Genomic DNA, 16,921 nt, shown 5'->3' on the forward strand with positions numbered 1-16,921 from the left:
AAAACCAGCAGACCCTGTAGCTCTCCAGGACCAGGGTTGGAGACCACTGATCTAGATGCTCGGTTAACCAGCTAGATTTGGTTGCAATGTGAACGTTCTCTACCCGGCTGGGATATACAATAGCCAGGCCATATGGAAGTAAAACATGAGCTGAATTAGGGTTGAATTCAGCTAACCAAGTCCTTTATGTCAAAACATGTCAACCTAGATTTCCACTGCTTTAGACGTCTACATTACATCTATATTTGGGCTTATGCTTACTGGGCTACCTTCATTTGCATGAGGCATTAAATAACATCTTATTATTGCAAAGCCATTCATGGCCCTTTAACTAAGTAGGTGTTTATAACTGTCTTTCCTTATGCAATATTGACATTCTAATTATATCTGAATGTTCAATGCATATTTTTAGCAACAGGGGGCCATATGCATTTCGTGACAACAGATTGATTGATTTTCTAAACTTGTTGGTGCAATCCCCAAATAGCCATAATGCCGATATCCTGAGATTGGTCAACTCATACTTTCAGTGCTCTTGCAACCAAACTATGAGTTGAAAACTCTGTGTTCTGGCTTTATTAGTATACAATTCAGGACAACTATGCCAAAGATGGAGTTTCTAAGCACCACCATTGTCACGCTGGTTGTCCATTTACCAAGCAACCCCTCCCAGCAATCTCATCTGCAACTACAACCACCATGCATGACACAAAATATTCTTTCACCCCTAAAAATTCGTATTTTGTCATAGCAACAAGATAAATCCAACAATAGCCCTAAGATATGTCAATACAGCAGTGAAAAGGCTGCTCACTGAATAACAAAATAAACAAGACAAAATTTTCTATAATTATACCCTGTCATTTACTGCCAATATCTGGGACTAAATATGAAATAAATATACAATCTTACCATTGGCTTTACGCGTAGAAATTTCTCCCCTTTCGAGACTGAGTGGTCATATATTGTCTTGGACAATCCATTTGTGAAATATACGCTAAATTGTGATGCCCGGGAACCTCCAAAATAGTTGTGTGTAATACCACAAATGCTGTTTATGGTGTTATTGTCACCCTTTGTAGTAAAATCTGGTTTGATTGACAATTAATGTAATCAATAGGTGACAGTATAAGCTTTATAATGATGTATAATATTTCTAATTTTACTTTTGGAATACCGTTTTGTAGCCCAGCATAAGCAAAGGTTTTGAATCATCGCAGTGTTATACATTCACTCTGTGGTAGCAGTAAAAGACACTGCACGTGGCAAAATTTAGACTTTTTTGGAAAACGGTATTATTCTTGAGAACTTGCTGATAGACCTTGCTTATACACTATTTTCTGGACTAAGTCAGAAGAGGAGAACGACAGCATTGATTCTCTGTCTCTATCTGAACACTGAACACAGATAAGATTTAGCAATAAACGAGTTTAAGTTCCTTTCCTTTGCAGAAAAACACATTAAGAGTAGGCTACTGTAGGAGAACTTAAAGGATGTCCAAGGCACACTGTTCCATTGGGGGGGAAAAAAGCCTTTATTGTGATTGAGCTGAAACGCGTTGGTTGGTTACTTGTGTTTTTTAACTTTGCCAAGCCATGGATTTACAGTAAAGGCTTTAAAAAAAAACTTTTTTCCCAACGGAACAGTGTGCCTTGGACATCCTTTAAGTTCTCCTACAGTAGCCTACTCTTAATGCGTTTTTCTACAAAGGAAAGGAACTTAAACCCATTTATTGCTATTTAACTAGCCCATTTCAAAGAGCACCTGATTCTCATTTGTCATGATTGTGGACCCACATAGTGCTCCTATTGTTTAATTTGGACAGATAAGATTTAATTGTCGACATGTAAATGTTACTGCTCAAATTTCGGTTATATACGTCATCTTTGAAATTGAGTGTCTTTAAATAGGTTAGTGGTATTGTAGAGGGGAGTCAAACTGGGACCCAGTAAAGACTGGCATTTGAACGAGCCTGCAGGCTGGGACTCATCCTGTACTTCAAAGGACCCGAGAGCCTTGTGATAAAACAATAGGTTACTCGGACTTCCTCTGGATGAGCAGGCCATTGGCTCTCTGGAATGTTACCCTCTGGACAAGACTGAGATAAGGGGAACTTGACTATTTGTCTATGGTTGTGTGAGCAGGCCGTTGGCTCTCTGGAATGTTGACATCTGGACAAGACTAAGATAATGGGAACTAGTCTCTTTGTCTATGGTTGTGGGTGTGTGTGTGTTGGGGCCATTAAGGGTGAAAAGATCATCAGGCCTCTGGCAAAATGGTGGGGCAACTGCTCTTGACAGTACCACAGTGCTCTTATGTGGGCCCCTCTGTCATTACACTTTTTATTTCTTTTCTGGATCTGGACTCTAAACCATCTGTTTGTCATATTCACAAACCCCGTAAAACCTTGCAAACCATGCACATGTTTTCATTATATTGCTGTATTATGCCTTATGTAGTAAAAACATGGATTACATGTAAAATGGTTCAACGAAAGGGTATTTTCATGACAACTGCACCATAATATTACATCCCCTTGACATGTTTGGTATGGATGTATTCAGGGAAATCAAGAAATTGAATGAAATATGTTTCATACCAAATAGAATTTGATAAAACATAGTTTCAGAAACTCAGGAAAAAACTATCCCAATGGAATGTCCTCTCTGGTAATCATCTCCTTTTTCCAATTTCCCCACTAATTGTTTTGACAACAGCCTCCAAACGGTGGGGGCCTAAATTCCAGATTTTATCATTCGTCTAGGTTAATTTATGGCAATGCCGCCTAGATCAAACGCGGGATTTGGCTTAAAAGGAAGGGAGACAAAGCAATCTGGGAAGATCGTAAGCGACTTCCCACACTGCACATACTCTGTGTTCTGTCCGTAGCTGAACAGGGAAGATTGTAATCGACTTCCCACACTGCGCATACTCTGTGTTTCGTGTGTAGCTGAACAGGCTGGGTAAGAACTTTTTACTCTGTATTTATGTTTTAAAACCTTCCGTATTTTTAAATTGACTGTGAATTTTAAGCTAATTACCTACCTGCCTGTTAATAAATTCTTCTTATTTTTAACTTGCGTGGTCTTCATGACTCTAATCCATTTAACATTCTTTTCAGCCGAAATTCCGATTAAATACTCAGGGGGACAATTCTGACTAGGACCTACCGATCAGGGGTCTAGTACAGCGAAAGACTTTAGTGAGGTCCTCAAGTTAGATAGGCGACCACGATCTGTTGTATTGGTTCTGGAGTTTTTGGCTTAAGAGGACCCTTGGGCGTTATACGTTGATTCTTGTCAAATTCGCCTTAAGGAGCCCGATAAATGCACACTGTCCTGGGTTCATAACTGTCTATGCAAAAAGGAAGGCATGTATTATGGTGGTCAGCCTCCTACCCTCTGTAGGCTTCACCGAACTGAGATTTAGCAATAGTGCTAATCCCGGGAGCATATATTGAGGAATGATGGCACAAGATAGAGTCGAGTGTAACCACTCCAAGCTCCACGTATAGTTAAAACCAAATTTTAAATTATAATTTAATTTGGAGTCAGATCATTACGAGAATAAACCCTAGTAACTGTTACGCTTACTTGCTGTGGTCATGGATATATTTGATGTGTTGTTCCGCTCATTTGTGAGTATTCTGATGCTACCATTGGAATATTGACAGTCCAGCAACAAGTCAGATATATCTCTGATGACAACATAGCCCCGTTTGCGAACGGAGAGTAACAAGAATGTTACTGGTCCATTTCAGGCCAGTCTTAAGCGGGATATGAAGCAGAGCATTCATATCTGACCCGTGGCGACGGATCCAGTGAATTCTTAAGTATAATTGTGCCCTGTTCTTACGAACAGAGGAAAAATAAATAACATCTCTGGTTTCGACTCACACCAGCCAAGGGAAAACACGCGGTGCCTTCCCCTCCAGCTACAAACCCTCTTTGGTCTAGCTGTGAGGTGTTTACAGTATTTTATAATGAGGATATTTCACACTGTATCGCACTGTAAGCACTCGTTCTTGGCTCAGTCAACCATCCACCAAAATGTGGTGGATGGTTGTATATTGTTTTAATGTCGTCCCATCCCCATACAAGAAAACATTACATACTGTAGAGTACAGAAAAACATACAAGAGTTTAGAATTACACATTTAGGTACTGCAACCACAGTATGATAATGTTTTTGCATTATTTTGTTTAATCTGATATCAATGTTTCACCTTAAACCTTCATAAGCGGCACATGTATATGCTTTATAATGGTCAAAAATCATTTTATTGATTTTTGGAGAGATTTTGGATATGTTTCAGGACCCCTAGATATTTTAAGCCACTGTACTGATGGAAAGATAGATGTAATTCCCACTTGAAAATGATGCAAAAGTGAGTTTTTTTGAGTCAAATCAGTTAATTTGTAGTGAAATACACGATAATGTTGTGATTTACAGCAATGCATAATTTTGATATTTTGGATAGATCTGAAGACACTGGGTACACTGTTTACTATTTGCTTCATAGATCTCGAGTAATTCTGCATATCCATCCTTAGATTTTATGCACTTTTCTACAATGCCCCATTATATACACTTTAATTTAAAAACATGACAAACACTTTCATAACTCACTAGTCTACATGAAAAAAGTAAGTTTACACACAAGCTCTTAATTGCATTTGAGAAGCTTGTTAAATATCAGAGAATATAGTTAGACTGCAGGTGTCGTCTGTTTTACATATCATTCAATAAGCAAACTGTTCTTGGTCATGGTTAGCATGCTTTCTTCACAATTCCACAAAAAGTGGAATTGTGAAGAGAAAACAGAAAACGGACAGTTGCAATAAAAACTGTTTTTATTACAAAGCACATTCAAATTTAGAGGGTTCCAGTTTGAATACAATTGTTTCAAAGAGGTGCTGCCTCCACACATTTTAGTTCAGTAACTAATAGGAAGTAGAGCAACACAAATAGCTATCAATTATTCGATATGGTTTCCATATGCTAAATGTGCAGTGAAAAAAGTCCATATATATGTGCGGTTACCCAAAAAAGTAGAAGGGTGTCAAAATAGGTTTGCCCCGAAATATTGGTGAATACTCTGAGGTTCCGAACACGATGTGAGATCAGAGAAATAGCTATATTTACTTTTCCACAATCTTCCATCTAACTTTATACTGCTGAATTAAAAACTTATTACTAAAATTGGCCAATCAAGCCTTAGTTTTGCATTCTAGAACCGCTTGTCCCAGCATTTAACTGGTGTCATTATGCAAAATACAGTCTATGGGATTCTAAAAGCCCATCAGATTCTTGGAGAAAAGGGACTGACTATGGTTAGATATAATGCAAACACCGCGATCACTGAAAAGAGATTTGGCAAGATGTACCTCTCCCAACATAGAGGGTTTTGGTATACAGTCAGGTCCATAAGTATTTGGACAGTGACACAATTTTCATCGTTTTGCTCTGTACGCAATGAAACTATCAAGATGTGATAGTGTAGTGAAAGTGTAGGCTTTCAGCTTTAATTTAAGGGTTTTGTAAAAAATATTGTATGAACAATGTAGGAATTACAACCATTTTTATACATAACCCCCCATTTTAGGGGCTCAAACGTAATTGGACAAACTAACATAATCATAAATTAAATTGTCATTTTTAATACTTGGTTGCAAATCCTTTGCAGTCAATGACTGCCTGAAGTCTTGAACCCATAGACATCACCAGATGCTGGGTTTCTTCCCTGGTGATGCTCTGCCAGGCCTCTACTGCAGCTGTCTTCAGTTCCTGCTTGTTCTTGGGGTGTTTTGCCTTCAGTTTTGCCTTCAGCAAGTGAAATGCATGCTCAATTGGATTCAGGTCAGGTGACTGACTTGGCCATTGCAGAACATTCCACTTCTTTGCCTTAAAAAAGTCTTGGGTTGCTTTCGCAGTACGCTTCGGGTCATGGTCCATCTGCACTGTGAAGCGTCCAATGAGTTTTGAAGCATTTGGCTGAATCTGAGCAGATAATATAGCCTATACACTTCAGAATTCATCCTGCTGCTTTTGTCAGCAGTCACATCATCAATAAATACAAGGGAACCAGTTCCAGTGGCAGCCATACATGCCCACGCCATAACACTACCTCCACCATGCTTCACAGATGAGGTGGTATGCTTTGGATAATGAGCAGTTCCTTCCCTTCTCCATACTCTTCAATTCCGATCATTCTGGTACAAGTTGACCTTTGTCTCATCTGTCCATGTTGTCTCAGAACTGTACAGGCTTTTTAAGATGTTTTTTTGGCAAACTCTAATCTGGTCTTCCTGTTTTTGAGGCTTACCAATGGTTTACATCTTGTGGTAAACCCTCTGTATTTACTCTGGTGAAATCTTCTCGATTGTTGACTTTGACACTGATAGGCCAACCTCCTGGAGGGTGTTCTTTATCTGGCCACCTGTTGTGAAGAGGTTTTTTATCACCAGGGAAAGTATTCATCTGTCATCCACCACAGTTGTTTTCCGTGGTCTTGCGGGCCTTTTGGTATTCCTGAGCTCACCAGTGTGTTCTTTCTTTTGAATAATGTACCAAATTGTTGATTTGGCCACACCTAATGTTTTTGCTATCTCTCTGATGGGTTTTTTGTTTTTTTTTCAGCCTAATGATGGCTTGCTTCACTGACAGTGACAGCTCTTTGGACTTCATATTGTGAGTTAACAGCAACAGATTCCAAATGCAAATGCCACACTTGAAATCAATTCTAGACCTTTTATCTGCTTACCTGTAAATGACAATGAAGGAATGATAATGATAATTTTGAATGAAACATGCTGTATTCCAAAGCAATGCTGATAAGATGAAAAAACACAGGGTCAAGTTACTTGAAAGAATTTAGGAAGCATTGGGGAGACATTGTTTGTGGGCTTTCATGATTAAGATGATGTAATTGGCAGGAAAAAGAAGGAGAAAACACAAAATCCCTTAAGTTTGGGGCTTTATTGTGAGGACGTATGAAGTTGTTTGTGAATTCTGTCTGTGGAAATAGGGTCAGAAGGTACAGAAATTGATGTTTTTAAGGGCTGAGTGTCTGTGGTCAGTGTGGTTATTTCTGTAGGAAACCCAGAAAAGTGCCAAACTCTCAGTGCTGTATAGGTACGGGGCATGCTGCTCCGCCAAGGTGTAACTTGGCGGGATGGCATACCTGACATCCCAATGTTAAATAGTCTATATCCCCTTAAACGAGTAGTTATATTTATTTTGGCAGTTGGGCCATTTTACCTGGGGCAAGAACAACACTGAACTAAAAAAAAAGCCCTTAATGTCAAGTCCTGCCTGTTCAATGAGTTTTGAGGCATTTGGTTGGATTTAAGCAGATAAAGTGTGTCTGTACACTTATGATTTCATCCTGCTGCTACAGTCACATCATCAGTAAAGACAAGTGAGCTAGATACAGTGGAAGCCATATATGCCTAAGCCATAACACTACCTCCAGAAAGTTTAGAAAATGAGGGAGATGCTTTGAGCAGTTCCTTTCTTTTTCCATACCTTTCTCTTTCCATCAGTTTGATACAGGGTAATGCTCATCTCATTTGTCCATAACAGTTTGTTCCAGAACTCAATTTATTTAGTACTTTCAGTACAGTTTTAATTATACATTTGAAAAAACTCTTAACCTGGCCATTCTTGAGGCTTACCAGTGGTGTGGGGGGCGACATAGCTCGGTAGGTAAGAGCAGTTGTCTGGCAGTCGGAGGGTTGCCGGTTCGATCCCCCGCCCTGGGCGTGTCGAAGTGTCCCTGAGCAAAACACCTAACCTCTAATTGCTCCCAACGAGCTGATTGGTACCTTGCATGGCAGCCTTTCACCGTTGGTCTGTGAGTGTGTGTGTGTGTGAATGGATGAATGAGAGGCATCAATTGTAAAGTGCTTTGGATAATATATATAAATATAAATGAAGTCCATTTACCATTTATCTTGCAGCGAACCCTGTGAGGTTATGCTGGTGTAGTCTATATTTTAGTCTTTAAGTACCTACATCCAGGAGAGTGTTCTTGATCTGTTCAACTGCTGAAAATGAGTTTTTCTTCACAATTAGAAGTATTCTTTAGTAATTTACCACAGGGGTTTTCCGTGGTCCAGCAAGTTGGTTGCTATTGCTGAGCTCCTCGGTGCCTTCTTACTTCTTAACAATGTACCACATAGTTCATTTTGACACACCCCATGTTTTGGCTATGTCTCTGTTTGATTTATTCTCATTGTTCAGCCTCATGATGGCCTGTTTCACTGGCACTGACATTTATTTGGTCCACATGTTAAGAGATACAACAGACTCCAAACGCAAATTCCACACTTAGAAACAACTCTACACCTTTTGTTAGCTTTCTTGTGCATGAACTCATTATACTAAGACACACAGCTTGTCAAGAAACAGCTGACCAGCTAATTGTTGAATTACGTCCCCTAAAATGGGGGAACTATGTATAAAAAGAGCTGCAATTCCTAAACTGATCACCCAATATGAATGTAAATACCCTCAAATTAAAGCTGACAATCTGCACTTTAACCTCATATTCATTGTTTATTTTTGAATCCAAAACAACAAAAAGTGTGTCACTGTCCAAATACTTACACATGCATGTATATAAGCTTATATTATATGATAACACATTACATGCATTTGAATTCAATACATTTTACCAGTCAGTCATTGACCCATAAGTATACACAGATACCGTACTTCAATGTCATTCCTACAGCGGTGGATGTCAGCAAAATTCAGAAGACACAGTGCCTGAAGGGGACGGTCTCCATGCTGCAGGGCAATCTTCATGGACTCCTGGGGAATATGGGTAAAATAGTTTAGTTTCCACTGACCTGAGCCAGCAACAGTCTACCTGTAGTTACTGGGAAACAAATAATAAAAAAATACTACATTAGTTTAAATAACGTTTTAATTCCTTCATATTGCATATTTATTTCTACATAATCCTATTCAAATCAGGCCTTTCCGATAAAATTCAGATTCATCCACCTGCAGCAGGGCTGCCTAAACCTATTCCTACCACCCTGTAGGTCTCGTGATCTCTCAATCACGGTTGATGGCACCACAGTGTCTGCCTCTCACTCTGCAAAGAGCCTGGGGGTGGTCCTGGATGACCAGCTGGACCTCAAGGAGAACATCAAGCCAACATCACGGCCCTGCAGATTCCTTCAGTACACCATCAGGAGGATTCGACCATACCTGACTATGCACTTCACCCAGCTGCTTGTTCAGGCTATGGTAACCTCCCGCCTTGATTACTGCAACTCCCTCCTTGCAAGCCTGCCAGCTTGTGCTATACAGCCACTAGAGATGATTCAAAATGCTGCTGCTCGACTCATCTTCAACCTTCCCAAGTTCTCTCACGTCACTCCTCTGCTGAGATCACTCCACTGGCTACCAGTCGCTGCCAGGATCAGGTTCAAAGTCCTGACCCTCGCATGACAGGACATGATTCGATTATATACGCCTGCCTGACCACTCCGTGGGTTGCCCCCCTCCCATCCGAGTAAAGGGATCATGGAGTTTCTCCACCCTAGCTCCTCAGTGGTGGAACGAACTGCCTGTCACTCTTCGAACCTCTCCGTCACTACCCATCTTCCGCCGTGGTCTGAAGACGCATCTCTTTAGACTATACCTGGACTAACAGCCACCACTCTGTGAATCATTTCACTTTAAATCCCCCCTTTCATGGCACTCCTGTTGCATGTACCCCCATTCCAGCACTTTTTATAATTTGTATTGTCCTAATCTTGTAGCTTGTTCTCCCCCCTAGTTTGACTTGGCATTTAGGTCAGAATAATGTTCACTGCGTGAACTGAACTGTGTTATTGGCTATAAATAGCTGTACAATATGAGTATTGTACCTTATCAAACCTGTTAGTACACATACAGACGCCTCCGAAACTGATCTCTAACATCTGCATTGTGATTCGGTCCGGTAGGTAACATTATCGGTCGTATAGAAACTGCTGCAAGATAATGACTTCACGCCTGGTATGTCCAGTTTTTTAAAACTCAAAAACATAACTTCTTTTTAAACTACATTACTGTCGATACCTGACAACCCCTCCTTTTAAAATTAATGTTTTCTAGCCCTATAGATCCTCCACCGACATACAAACTTTTTGTAGGTCTGTCGTGTGCAACAGCCCATTAAAAACACTTCCATTTAAAATGTTTCTTTTAGAATGTAGGCTACGTGTGTTTGCATGCATTTATGTGTATGTGTGGTGCTCTGTATATGTTCTGGAGGCTGATATCTGTTGTTGGTTTGATGATATTTTTGCTTGCACCCCATAATATTTCTTTGTTGTTTTTCTTCAGTCATATGACAATTTGCGACTTCATATGTATTACCTTCAAGAATCTTTTCCTCTCTGTTACCTAGCACGACACCAGTTGATGCCAGTAGATGGCAGTGGCCGCCAGTCAGTGTGAGATTCGCAGGCACAGGACGTCTTGCTTGGTAGCAAGCTTTGCCAGAATACTAGCAAGCTAAGCAAGCTGAGAGAGTGTCTGTGTATGTGCTCAGCTAAAAGCTTTTATGTTTTTTTTGCAGGTCAGATCACATGAAGCATTAATTTTAAATAGTTCTACTATGCGTACAAATTCCTGTTGACTTTTACATGGTTATACACAACAATGTTGTAAGATAATGTTGGCTAAACTGGTTAGTAATATAACTACCTTGTGTGCTAGCCGCAGGCTATATTGTTGTCCATATGGTTAGTTAGCTACATTACAGTGGGTTCTTGACGAACCATGTTAAAATGCTTATTTGTGCGTTGTAAAAACGGGGCTTAATGATTTTTAATGAGTTGAATCATTTCTACTAGAGAAAGAGCGTGATACAGAACAGTATTGTAACATGGTCAGTAGCCAGCTTTGCTGGAATACTACCAAGCTCAGCGAGCTGAAATCGAGTGTCTGCGTATGTGCTCAGGTGAAATCATTTTTTTTGTTGTTTGCAGTGAAAATGAACTGCTTCTTTTTATTAATATATGTGGCACCAGAAGATTGTCATCATTCTGCGAGTGCAACATATGCATGTCTGTCATAACCTACATTTATATATGAATTATTATTATCACTTACTCATTGCAAACACAGTGCAAAAAGAAATGATATCTCATGAAAAACATGTTTTCAACATACAAAAATGCCAAGTTACTCACACATACAAAGCACTGTCTGTAAGTCATTCATTCAAACTGGCAAAATCTAGGCCTGGCATTAAAAGTATTGATATCAAAATGACGCCAACTTACTGTACTACAGACAATACAGGCTATCTCACCTCGCACAAGTTAAACAGGCTGTATTCCAAAGCAATGCTACCCAGTGTTTCCTAAATTGTTTCAAGTCGCTTGTCAATTTGTGCGTGCCTATATTGTCTTAAAAAAGTAACAAAAAAATTGTTTTTTAGAAAAAATCCAAAATGGGGGTTTATCATGGAAGGAGTTGGATGATATGGGTTGATATGCCTTGAGCCAAAGATTCATAATGTGAAAGAACTTTTGTAATACACCACACAGTTCAGGACTTATCAGCTTATATAATGCAATTGTTTGTTATAGGGCCACCTATTGGTGAAATTGGTAGTTGGTATAGCACATCAGTCTTGTTGTGACGACAGGTGTGAAGTTTTGTGGCAATCGGACATTCCAGTCATGAGTTACAGTTGAGGCCAAAAGTTTACATATACCGAGGCTGAAGACATTCAAACTCAATTTTTCACAACTCCACACGTTTCCTGTTACCATACATTTCTTGTGTTAAGTCAATTAGGGTATGTACTTTATTTCCATATGAGGTCATTTCAAAATAATAGCTAAGAGACAGATTTATTTCATTTTTATGTACTATATAAGATTTTCAGTGGGTCAAGAGTTTACTTTTGTTAGTATTTGGGTGCATTGGCTTTTAATTGCTTAACTTCAATCAAACACTTGAGGTAGCCTTCCACAAGCTTCTCACAATACTTTGCCAGAATTTTTGCCCATTTCTCCTGACAGAACTGGTGTAACCCAGTCAGGTTTGTGGGCCTTCTTGCTCGGACATGCTTTTTCAATTCAGTCCACAAATTTTCTCTGGGATTCAGGTCAGGGCTTTGTGATGGCCACTCCAATACTTTTACTTTGTTGTCTTTAAGCCATTTGGTTACAACTGCGGAGGTATATGCTGTCTAATGTTCAGAAATGTCCTGCCAAAACCCCTGTCCTGATGGGTTTATGCACTGCAGCCCTAATATCCCTCTTTATGTAGTTGTCGATGGACTGTTCTTGCTGTCACCATCTGATCACGTCTTGCATTGACATTTTCAGACACCTGAGGAAGAGTTGCTCTTCTGTTTTTCCTTACATATTGCATCATGGTCTTCGAATGCACGCTTTCGACCATAACTTCTGACCCCATTTACCGATGTCTTTCCCATAGATCTAAATTCAGATGTCACTTTAGTCACTGTTCCTACTGAAGCACTAGCCAGTTGAGCAGTCTTTGTGACCGAAGCACCTGCTATCCACGCACCAATAATGAACCCACTTTCAAAGTCTATTATATCTTTTTCTCTTGCCATCTTGATCTAAAATCAAGGTCAACTGGGCCTGCTCAGATTTTTAATCCATGCCACAGAGCATGACAGGATGTTAACTGCTTAATTGTATCATGCAGTACACCTGTATGGAAGCATCTGATTTGTTGTGTTTCTCCACTCATTTATTCACCTTTAATTTGTGACCTGTCTTTAGCTAAGCAGGGGGTTGTTAAGGGTGCAGTATTTATTAAAGCACAAATTCTCATTTTGTGGTATATAGACTAGCTATAAAGTGTAACCTAGACAGCACATTCCCAAACCATTATCAGGAACCTTTATAGACCGATATCAAAAGGAGTATATGTTTAAAAGGCTGCTACAGATATAGTTCTGTTTCACCATACATGCAACTACTATATGACTATTTGCTTAAAATAATGAGAATTCAATAGCAGAAGGCAATAATGTTGTGACATTAACTTTAATTTTGAAAACTGTATTATAAATTTTAAGCTGTAAGGACACATACTGGATGAATGGTAACAAAAAAAAGACAGAATTGGACATGGCGTTCATGAGTTACAGCTGTTTAAGTACAAATGGCCATGCCCACAACAATTGATTTTGATGTGGCAGCCATATTGTTTTGAAAAGTCAACATTTAAAAAATTATTTCTGAGGTTCAAAGTCCAGAGATTCCTGCTAGTATAATATTGTGACGATGGGTCAAACTGCCCCAGGCTAGTTCGCAAAAGTAGGTTCGGCAAAAAACTCTAAATGCCAGAAAAACAAAATGGTTGCTTACGTTGTTTCTTGAGGAAAAGTTGTTCAACTAAAGGAGCTGGATTTACATATCTAAATGATAGGATATAATTCCATTAACTATGGCTCAAAAATATGCTCTTTGAAAACTTGAGAATGTCAGCCTGATTGGTCAAAGAGTTGAAGAGTTATCGCGATTTAAATGTTTTATTATAGTGGCACGTATTAGCTGAGTGGTGAAAATTAGCATGCTTCCTTAGAATCATGTTCTGTACTGACATACTAAATTTTGTGAAGACTGGAATGTAGCATTCATGAGTTATAGCTGTTTAAGTACAACATGGCCACGCCCATGACAATTGATTGATGTGTGGTGGCCATATTGTTTTGAAAAGTCAACATTATTGAGGTTCAGACTCATTACATTTACATTACAGGCATTTAGCAGACGCTCTTATCCAGAGCGACTTACACAACTTTTACATCTAACATTTTACATTGTATCCATTTATACAGCTGGATATATACTGTAGCAATTCCAGTTAAGTACCTTACTCAAGGGTACAACGGCAGTGTCCTACCCGGAAATTGTACCTGAGACCTTTCGGTTACAAGGTTGCAAGTTCCTTACCCACTGTGCTACACTGTTGCCAGACTCCAGAGATTCTTTCTAGCCTAATTTGGTGACAATAGGCCAAACAGCCCCAGACTAGTTTGCAAAAGTAGGTTTTGGAAATAAATGCGTGTATTAAACTGGGAATATGCAGTCAGGTCCATAAGTATTTGGATAGTTACACAATTTTCATCATTTTGGCTCTGTACGCCACCACAATCGATTTGAAATGAAACTATCAATATGTGATTTAAGTGTAGACTTTCAGCTTTAATTTAAGGGTTTTGTTAAAAATATTGTATGAACAATGTACAAATTACAACCATTTTTATACATAGTCTCCCTCCCACCCATTTTAGGGGCTCAAACGTAATTGGACAAACTAACATAATCATAAATTAAATTGTCATTTTTAATACTTGGTTGCAAATCCTTTGCAGTCAATGACTGCCTGAAGTCTTGAACCCATAGACATCACCAGATGCTGGGTTTCTTCCCTGGTGATGCTCTGCCAGGCCTCTACTGCAGCTGTCTTCAGTTCCTGCTTGTTCTTGGGGTGTTTTGCCTTCAGTGAAAAGGTCCATAATCGCACCCGTCCCAAAGAAACCTAGCCCACAAGAGAATAATGACTATAGACCTGTCACTGTCACCTCCATAGTGATGAAATCCATGGAAAAAATCATGGTTAGCAAGCTGCGGTCTGATGTATACAAACTATTAGACCCGTACCAGTTTGCATACAAGTCCCAGAGAGGTACTGATGATGCAATCAGCAGCATAGTGCACCTGGTGGCTAAACATCTGGAGACCCCAAGGGCCTTTGCCAGATTGTTGTTTGTTGATTTCAGCTCTGCTTTTGATACTCTACAGCCCCATGTCCTCCTTAAAACTCTCAGGGATGTGAATGTCTACACCATTAAATGGTACCACTCATTTCTCACTAACCGCACTCACCAGGTCAGAGTAAATAGGACTTTGTCAGAGCCAATGACCATCAGCACTGGCGCCCCCCAGGGGTGTGTCAGTTCACCAGCCCTATTCACCCTATACACAAATGAATGCACCAGCACAGACAACAATTACATTATTAAGTTTTCTGATAATACAGCTATCCTTGGCCTCATGCATGACACCTCTGATAGCACTGCGTACAAATCTGTGATCCAGAGCTTTGTACAATTGTGTGATGAGAATTTCCTTATTCTTAACACCAAGAAAACAGAGGAAATGGTGTTTGACCCCAAGACTACGGGTGATCACTCGCCTGTGATCATACATGACCAGAGCATTGCACAGGTCAGCTCATATAGGTATTTAGGAGTACATATAGACAACAAACTGACATGGAGCGTTCACATAGAGAGCATCTGTTCTAAGGTACAACAGCGCCTGTATTTTCTCCGTAGGCTAAGAGTCTTTGGTGTGAGTCAGAAAGTGTTGCTCCTCTTCTATCATGCTGTAGTTGAGAGCATTCTGCGGTATGGCATCTCAGCTTGGTTTGGTAACCTCTCTGTCCAGCTGAAGGGCCAGATCAACTGACTCACCCAGACAGCCTTGAAAATCATCGGAGTCAGGCAACACCCTGCACTCCAGACTGCCTTTGAGAAGACACTGATCAGACAGGCAGAGAAGATCATTTCAGATCCCACTCATGTGCTGAACCCTGAATACCAGCTCCTCCCCTCATGCAGATGCTTCAGGATCCCCCAATGCAAACTGAACAGGTATAAGCACTCCTTTGTTCCCCTGTCTATTAAAGCTCTGAATAGCAGCCTAGGATGTAAGGTTAGGAGCTAGGAGGTCCGCTGCGTTGTGCAATTTGTGTATTATGTATATAATGTATGTTACAGGCATTTGGCAGACGCTCTTATCCAGAGTGACGTACAACAAAGTGTATAAACATAACCAGGAACAAGTATGACGAAACCCCTAGAGAGAAGTACCGGTCCAAGTGCAGGGAACAACCGCATAGTTCAACTTGGACCCTGAAGGTCAAACTGATTAATACGAACACAACGAGAACGGCAACAATGCAGTCTATGGAACAAATTCAAGCAGTAGTTAAGACAGTTAATACACCTAAGTCACCTACGAAACAGCTGCCTAGTTACAACCCTAAGCTTACAGTCATTTACAGGGGGGTAGGGAGGGATGGGGAGAGGTGCAGCCTGAAGAGGTGAGTCTTCAGTCGTCGTTTGAAGTGGGTCAGTGTCTCAGCTGTTCTGACCTCCACAGGGAGGTCATTCCACCATCGTGGGGCCAGAACAGACAGGAGACGTGTTCTGGAAGTGCAGGTGCGAAGAGGGGGAGGTGTCAGGCATTCTAAGGTAGCAGAACGGAGGGATCTGGCTGGCTTGTAGGGTTTGAATATCTTGTGGAGGTATGCTGGGGCTGATCCCTTGACTGCCTGGTATGCTAGGACCAATGTTTTAAATTTGATGCGAATGTATGTGCTGTATGTATTGTAGGTACCTGTCTTAAATGTATGTATAATGAGCAATGTGCAATTGTGCTGTCCTATTGTGTGTTATTATGTACACTGTCTTCTTACAGCAAGCACCAGATATGCCTGAAACAAATTTCCTTCGGGACAATAAAGTTTATCTTATCTTATCTTATCTTATAAGCATGGCACAAGACAAGGCTGTCCACTTTCCCGTTTGATTTTTGCCCTATCACTTGAACCACTAGCTCAAATGATAAGACAAAATTAAATCTGCTTTATCCCAAGTAAGTCATCTAAACAGTCATCACTGTATGCAGACAACATTTTATTGTTTGTCTCAGAACTTAGGAAATCCATTCCAGACATTTTGACAACATTCAGTAGTTTTTCTGGGTACAAAATAAATTGGAGTAAATCCTATCTGCTATTGCTTAACAGTAAGGTGAAAGAGTCATCTATCTCCTTTGCCATCACGGAACAGACTAGAATCACATACCTGGGTATTGATATTGAAACTTCACTACATAATATTGTTAAAAAT

At 40.0% G+C, this 16,921-nt stretch overlaps 1 protein-coding gene across 2 annotated transcripts in view; it reads right to left on the reverse strand.

Moving 5' to 3' along the window:
- The window catches only part of rapsn (receptor-associated protein of the synapse, 43kD), a 256,201-nt gene that overhangs the window by 80,669 nt on the left and 158,611 nt on the right, over positions 1 to 16,921 (reverse strand). For both annotated transcript variants that reach the window (XM_064337941.1, XM_064337940.1), the window contains exon 4: positions 8,719 to 8,817. In XM_064337941.1, the coding sequence (XP_064194011.1) occupies positions 8,719 to 8,817 (99 nt within the window). The remainder of the gene's footprint in view (positions 1 to 8,718; positions 8,818 to 16,921) is intronic.

Source organism: Anguilla rostrata, chromosome 5 (genome assembly GCF_018555375.3).
Source record: "Anguilla rostrata isolate EN2019 chromosome 5, ASM1855537v3, whole genome shotgun sequence".
NCBI lineage: Eukaryota > Metazoa > Chordata > Actinopteri > Anguilliformes > Anguillidae > Anguilla > Anguilla rostrata.